This window comes from Ochotona princeps, chromosome 11, assembly GCF_030435755.1.
Source record: "Ochotona princeps isolate mOchPri1 chromosome 11, mOchPri1.hap1, whole genome shotgun sequence".
Classification (NCBI taxonomy): domain Eukaryota; kingdom Metazoa; phylum Chordata; class Mammalia; order Lagomorpha; family Ochotonidae; genus Ochotona; species Ochotona princeps.
In genome coordinates, this window is record NC_080842.1 from 31,653,833 (window position 1) to 31,662,243 (window position 8,411).

Sequence of the window (8,411 nt, forward strand, 5' to 3'; positions counted from 1 at the left end):
CAATGGGAAACCTTCAGGAAACATGAGCACAAGTAAGAAGAAATGATAGCCCAGGTTTTAATTTTCCTGATCCACCTCCTGGTTTTCTGTAAAGCAGAGTACATCAAGAAGCAATGATATAAAACAGGTACATCACCAGTATGTTGTAAGTTATTTTTTTCTAAGAAATATAAGACAACAAATTTGCAGAAAAAAAGAAACTTTAATTAAAACAAGGAAGAGTAAGCAAAAACATATTGGGACTGTTTTTATTATCTTAAACTCCTTATGCTTCCAGCTGGAGATTTTAGTGATGATTTTGGTGTCATAGTCCGACTTGAGACTTTCACGGGGGTAGGAGCAGGTGTGGCTGGCTCAGGCTTCTGATCCTTTTGCTCTTTTCTCTTTCTCATACAAAGACAACAAATACAACATAAGAAAAAAATTAAAAGAATAATCAAAATTAGGCACAAGAAACAAAACTTCTTCTCCCTCTCTCTCCTTGGGGGTGGGCCACTGTCAATACTACCTCCATGTCCTTCTATCACACAGTTGGGTGGATCCCACAAATAGTTGCAATGACAGTGATGCTTATTGTTGCAGATGCCCCTCATGTTGCAGAATTTAGGTGAACAATTGCTATCCAGAGCAGATATATGGACGCATTTCCTGTGGATACAGAGATGTTCTACACCACACTCTGTGCCATCTTTCACGTCACCAACATCAGGTGTAATCATTCCAAAGTGATAATCAGTACCCCAGCAGGTTATGTCATCATAATGAGTCCAATGCGCAGTTGTATGTTCACTCAGTTGTGGAACTTGTTTCACATTATCACACTGAAGTCTTCCGCACAGGACATCTGATGTGTTGCATTTTTTATATACAACACCACTGATGCCACAGTGTCCAAAACGAGTACCTTGGATGTTTAGTTCTTTGTAGCAAGTCAGATGTGCATTTTTTGCTTCATCACCAAAAATACTCTTGCACTGTAAAGTGCGATCACTGCATCTTTTTTCATAACAGTAAGACGTGTCGTTACAGGGAATTCCATCTTCCACATACACATCATCTGGACACTTATGGGAAGTTCCATTGCACCACTCTGGAAGATCACATAGATTGGCCTCCTTTCTACACACGGAACCTAACGGTAAGAACTGGCAGTTTTTACAGCAAAGTCCAGAAGAACAGACAGACCCAGAAGTTAAAGTACAATTTGGCATACAACATGGATCTTTTTGACAGCGCTGTAAAGTTCCACAGTCACATTCTTCTTCTTCTTCAATAACACCATTTCCACAACGTGTCCAGTTAAAGATGTCTGTTGTATACTCATGTTCCAGCAAACATGTTGTCCTTTCCACAGTGTACCACCAGAACTGTTGATAACTACAATTGCTAAATTTAGGTGTTGGTGGGTTATCAAAATGCATTATACACTTAGGTTTCCCACATGCACATGGGTGATCATCATGGGTCATGCCCAAACTATGTCCTATATGATGGGCCATTGCAATTGCACAGAGTGACAGGCTTCTCTGAAAGAAGGTAACAACTCCACAACTCTTATAAGGTACGCACATTCCTGCAACTAACCCTAGACCACTTAATCCTCTTAAGTTCTTGTTTATGAAAAGCATTGCCATATCATGTTTTTTCCGGTAATACATGTTTAGATGTTTCCAATTGCAAAAAAAGGTAATAGTTTTTCTTACATCATCAACTACAATCTTATCATCATCATTCCAGATTTCCATAGAAAAAAGCATCAATCTAATGCCAAATACATCATAAATGGAATCTGCTACGTTTGAAATCACATATAGATCGCCGATCAATGTTGAGCTATTCCTTTTATAAAAATCATATAGAGAAGAATCAATCACCAGTGCAATTTCAATTGTCCTGTAATGAACCCACCATCCAACATAGTCACTTTGCTTCAGGGTGGAATCATCAAGCTCTTGACCCATTATTTCATCTTGTATGATGCCAGATCTCATGGTGCGAGATTGTGTTTCTTCACTTTTCATCTCATATACCAGATGTTCAAACGTGGTAGAAAACACCACGGGCATGATTTCATAAGCGACGTTGTTTATGTGTAACATTCCTTTAAAGCCTCCAAAGCAGGTGCTGAGAGCAACCAGGGATTCTGGGTCCCCCTCCACAAAGCCGTGATAATAGCAGTCATTCTGCACAAAAGGCTCGTCCTCTAAGAGAGCACCCTGGTCTGTGTAGGTGAACAGTGTGGGGTGTTTGGACAGCAAGAACTTCTTGACTTTGATGTGGACAATGTGTCTATGGCCCCCAAAGCGCAGGCTGTAGGAGAGCCAGCCTGAAGGCTTTTTGCTTCTGGCACTGCTGGTTACCTTCAAAGGGATGACCACCTCTGGGGGGTTGTGATTTGAATGATGCTCAGCTTGGGTGAGTCCAGGGAAAGACACAAGTACCCCAAGCCAGTTTAGCAGAAGCAGGAACCTCATGAAAAGGGGGGCTTTCATCAGAGTCATTATAAGCTACAGGTCTAAAAACAGTGGTGGAGAGCAGAAGCCAGGAATGGGAGCCACAGCTAGTCTACCTCCTTCTTCTGAATTGGTCAGTGTGCAGTGTTCACTAATAAGGATCTGTCTCGTGGCAGTGTTGGATCACCAGAGCTGCAGCCCTATAAGTAAAATAAGAAGCAAGATATGGAGGGCAGTGATTATGAGAGTGTACAACTTGGGAAAGAAACAGGTATGGGATAAAATGACTAGTGTTTTGACAAGAAATGATTCAAGAAAGTGCCTGAAATTTATTCCTAAGTATCAATTTGTAAGAAGCAGGCATGGAGGGGACAAAAAATAAAAATTAAACTGAAATAAAAGACATTGAATTTGAATTTTAGAAAAATTAATTTTCTGTTCTATATATGTATTTATATATATCTACATATATACTTATATAAATATATACACTATGTATTTACATAAATATATTCACATCAAGTGACTTAAAGTAGTGATAAATATTATCTTGAATTGCTGCAATGCAATTTTTAATGTTAAATTGACATAAGTATCAATAACATTTCTTTCCAAGTTCAGATATTGTTATTATTGCTAACACTATCATAGTTATTTAATGGTGAAACTCTTGCTATTTTAATTGTAATTGTTATATACGTTGCCTTGTCAAAAACGTTTTCTTTTTATTTCCTTGCCTTTCTCTCCTCACTAATCCTGCGAGAAAGGGTCATGCAGGGAACAGTTGTTCCTTCCACAAATATTATTATAGAGCTATGCTTTGTTATATATCATATAGTTACGTTTTGAAGATCTGTTTATTATGTATTGATTTTAAATGTGAAATGGCAGAGACAGAAAGACACAGGGAGTGCGCAGTGCGGTGACCTAGTTGCTAAAGTGCTTGCCTTGAATGCACTGGGATCCCATATGGCTGCTTGTTCTAATCCTGGCAGCCCCATTCCCATCCAGCTCCCTGCTTGTGGCCTGGGAAAGCAGTAGAGGATGGCCCAAAGCCTTGAAAACCTGCACCTGTTTGGGAGACCTGGAAGAAGATCCTGGCTCCTGGCTTTGGATCGCCGCAGCTCATGCCATTGAGGCTGCTTGGGGAGTAAATCAACGGACGGAAGATCTTCTCTTTCTCTCCTCCTCTCTGTATATCTGACTTTGCAATAAAAATAAATAAATCTCTTCAAAAACGACACTGGGAAACACAGAAACAAGTATCTTCTGCCCTGTGGTTCATTTCTCAAATCATAACCGTCAAGTGTGGAACACATGAAAACCTGGAAACATGAATTTCATTCTGGTCTCTCACAAGTATGTGGTAGTACTTCATACACTTAAACCATCTTCTTTTGCAGTCATAATTTGAGGTGAATTGGAAAATAATGTAGCTAGTATTTGATCCAGCACTTTGTATAGTACACAACCATTGCAAGAAATGAATTAACAACATGCTGGGTCAGAGCACTAGACCAAATTCTTTAAAGAATAGAGAACATGGCCCGGCACAACTGCTCAGTTGCTAAGTCCTGCCTTGTACCCACTTGGATCCTGTATAGACAACAGTTTGTGTCCACGATGCTCTACTTCTTATTCAGCTCCCTGCTTGTTGCCTGGGCTAATCAGTACAGGATGGCACAAAGCCCTGGGAGTCTGCGTTCGTGCAGGAGTCCTGGAAGTTTTAGGGGGACTGTACATATTATAATCCATAGTGGCTGCTTCATCTTACATTCCTAAGAAGAGTATATTAGTGTACATTTTGCCCACATACTCACCAACTTTTGTTCCCATCAGGTTCCATTGTTCTTTATCTACGTCTGTGTTCTTTATCAACTGTTTGGATGACAGTTGCTCTGCAGTATGTTGATCTATTATCGTGATGCCTTTGGCTTTGTTTATATTATTTATGATTGCTTTGTCTACTCAGGATCTTTTACGTGTCTATATATAAATTTTACATTGTTTTTAAGTTCTGCCAAGGATATTCTTGGTATGTTAACTGGAATTGCAGTGAATTCATCAATTGCTCTATGTAGTATGAATGCCTTGATGATGTTGCTTCAATCCATGGGCATGAAATCTTGCCAATTTTCATTTGTTTCTTCTTTTGTTTCTTTCGCTAATGTTCTGTAATTCTAACTTAAAGATCTTACATAACCTTAAGTTTATCCAAAAATATATATATATTTTAAATTGCAGCCATTGGTCATGCTCTCTGTCAGAATATTATTTGGGATAAAAGAACATAACTGATTTTTGTATTTTTAAACTTGCAACTTTGCCAAGTTATTTTATGACTTCAAATGGAGCCTTAGTGGAATCTTTCAATTGTTTTATTTTATATATGCCTGTAAATGGCAACTTTGCTTCATCCTGTCACTTTTATATGCATTGACTTCTGTTTCTTGGCTAATGTCTCTGCTCAAAACTTTCAGAACTATATTTTAAGTAAAGTGATGACAGTGGCATCCTTGTTTGGTTCTGGGCATAGGTGCAAATGCTTCCAGGCTTTGCCAGTTAAGACGCTGCCTGTGGGATTCTCATATTCTCCCTTGTTTTTGTCAAGGCATGGTCCTTCCTGACATTCTGAAGTTATTCCTTATCATGAAATGATAAGTATAATATTTGACCAACTTTAAAAAAATGACACAGTTTATAGCTTTATTGTTTTTATGTGATGTATATCATTTATTGAGTTGGATATGTTGAAACATTCCTGCATTCCTGAGATAAACCCAACTCGTTCAGGTGGATGTCTTTTTGGATGTATTGTCAGCTTTGATTTGCTGGTGTTCAATTGAGGATATTTTCGTCTAAGTTTACTTCTCTTTTTTTGCGGCATACCCTGCCTTTTGACTTGTTTACTGAGAATTTGAGATTAGTCCTTTAAAACTTTTTAGAATTCATCAGTGAACCCATCCAGCACCGGAATTTTTGTTGTTGTTGTTCATACCCTGTTTCACTGATTCAATCTGGTTATTGATTTATTCAAGTTTCTCATTTTTCTTCTGTGAATTTATTATTTTGGGTTTTCTCTATTTTTGGCTTGGTGTTGGGTCAATTAAATGATTAAGTAATCAGTGCAATAGAAAAATCTCTATCCTTTGAGGGAAGTGAAGTGTTGAAGTCTTACATTATAAAATCTATAGGGTAGCAATATTCATATGTTTCCATTTTGTTCATAACAGCTCACACATTGATCAGATCAATCAGACCAAAAAATTAACAAGGAAACAATGAAAGTATTCTCTGTTACAGACCAAATAGACCAAACAGCAACAAAACACTTAGTCCCATTAGATTAATAGAGTATACATTATTCTAAGTCAATAGCCTAACAGATTTTAAATAAGCTAAACTATCTAAGAAAATCACACAGTCTGAGAAATAATAAGACAGTTGATAAAAAGTTCTAGGGTTTGGGTGAGTAAGAAGATGTAAATAAGTCAAACCTGCCAAATAGTTGCTGAAGAGTCACTTTCTAGGAAACACAAGAAAAACCAGTAAGATCCCATTGTGGTCTATTAGGAAAGTCCATATATAGGAATTGAAGACCATTTTACTATAGTTCATGCTGAAATGTTTTAGTCATATAGCATTTTTAAAATAATTCTCAAAACTGTCATATAAGTAGAATTCAAGAAAATAATCACAGAACAATTACAAGAAAATATGTTAAAAATGGTAACATTTACAAAAGATTGAAATTTGATTGAAATGAAAAAAAATTCACATGAGCAATCAAAGAACCACTACACAGAAACATTGTGCTTTGTAAAAGCATCAAAAATCAAAAGACAGAGCAAATTGCCCAATATTGCCCAATATTGAGGTCTGAAAAATGTAGAGGACTCAACTTCAGCCACCTGCAAATCATAATTTTTAGCCTGTTCAAATGTGTACTCCCCTCACCTATGTCCAGGCGCTAGCTGCTCTACGTCTTCTTGTCTATTTGCTTAGAATACAGCTTCTACAGGGGCTATTCGGATCCTGTATGTATTCATTAGGGTTGTTTCATCCCTCAGTCCCTTCCCTTCCTAAGGATTATTTTGCTCTTTTCAACTTGCATCCCTAAATTATCTAATCTCTTACTTAGAAAACAGTATGGGAACTGACATGCAGCAATGTAAATCCATGTCCAACAATACAGGTTTGTCTCAAAAAAATTTGAAAGAAGAATTGAGACAATAAGGAACAATTATGTTGTTATTGTTTCAGAAGTCAACAACCCTATTGTTATTGTTTGAGAGATCAAGTAGATAGGGAATCAATAAAGGTATTGATCTGAAAAAAAGTTGAATGATTTTACCTAATTGATATTTATAAAGTAAGCACTTCATTCAAGAAAAGTATAGTATATAATTATACTCACCTGGAATATTCAACAATATAGATCACATTCTGTACCACAAAACATAGCTTAAGAAATCATACACTATATTTACTCAAATTAAAGTGGTCATAAATTAGAAAAGTATAGTATAATGACAACTATAAAATCCCCATGTATTAGAAATAATGGAAGAGCTATGATTCTTAAGTAATAAATAATAAAAGTTTAAAAACTCATTAATTCAATTCCAGGAGTCACCACTGATGATATTTTAAAAAATTAAACACTTCAGACATTTTAAATTTTGCATCAAAACACAAAACACATCTATCTTATCTGTATGTAAATACTATGCATAGTGGTTTTAAAAATGTACAAACACAAAAATAATTCTTAGTAAGTATGAAAAAATTTGTATTACAACAAAACTCAAAACAACTGCATGAATATTCAGTGTGGTTATTTTCTTTTCTCTGGATTTCAATTTAGATAGAGTAAATTCAATAGAGTGCCTTACAATAGATGCTCTATTTCTTATTCTTAAATATTCAGAAATTGGTGCAACACAAGCTATTCATCAACTTGTTACTGAAATATTAAGTTTGAAGGCAGAAAAATGACACGTATCTTAAAATAGAAAGAAGGATCAAGTTTGCCGTGGTAATTTGTGGGATATTTTCCCCTATTGACCTTTGGGTCCAGGTTAGTCAGTGAATAGACAAAGTAACAAATTAAGCCAAAAGCAAATGAGGTAGTAAAACAATAAAGTAGTTTTCATTCAAATAATATTTAAAATTATATTTATCATAGATGGATACTCAATGGTTTTAACAATCTGCATTTTAAAAACATAGCTTCTGTACAGCTAGAGAAACAATCAACAAAGTAAAAAGGCAACCCACAGAATGGGAGAAGATCTTCGCACACGACATAGGTGATAGAGGGCTGATCTCCAGAATATACAAAGAGCTACAAAACAACCAAAATGTCAAAACAAACAAGCCACTCAAGAAATGGGCACGGGAAATGGGCAAACACTTCACAAAGGAACAAACCCAAATGGCAAATAAACATATGAAAAAATGCTCAAGTTCCCTGGCAATAAGGGAAATCCAAATTAAAACATCAATGAGGTACCACCTAACGCCAGTAAGACTGGCCCACATGAATAAAAGCACCAACAACACTTGTTGGCGAGGTTGCGGGGAAAAGCGAACCCTACTCCACTGCTGGTGGGGCTGCAGGCTGCTACAGCCTCTATGGAAATCAGTATGGAGAATATTCAAACAACTCAAATTCAACATACCGTATGATCCAGCAATAGCACTCCTAGGAATATATCCAGAACAATTGTTTTATGAGAAACCAACATGCACTCCTATGTTCATAGCAGCACAATCAGTAATTGCAAAAACATGGAAACAACCAAAATGCCCATCAACAGAGGATTGGATAAGAAAGCTATGGTTCATCTACTCCATGGAATACTACTCAGCTATTAAAAAAAACAAAATGCAGTTCTTTGTGGCCAAATGGGCCAAACTGGAAACCATAATGCTAAGGGAAATGAGCCAATCCCA

General features: G+C 36.6%; 1 protein-coding gene across 1 annotated transcript; it reads right to left on the reverse strand.

Moving 5' to 3' along the window:
* Window positions 1-234: 234 nt before the first annotated feature.
* LOC101528925 (disintegrin and metalloproteinase domain-containing protein 29-like) lies at window positions 235-2,732 on the reverse strand. Its single transcript, XM_058670410.1, has 2 exons — window positions 509-2,732; window positions 235-383 (listed from the first exon to the last, which is right to left on the reverse strand). The coding sequence occupies exons 1-2, from the start codon at window positions 2,499-2,501 to the stop codon at window positions 355-357; spliced, it is 2,022 nt and encodes a 673-aa protein (XP_058526393.1). The 5' UTR covers window positions 2,502-2,732; the 3' UTR covers window positions 235-354.
* Between the last annotated feature and the right edge of the window lie 5,679 nt (window positions 2,733-8,411).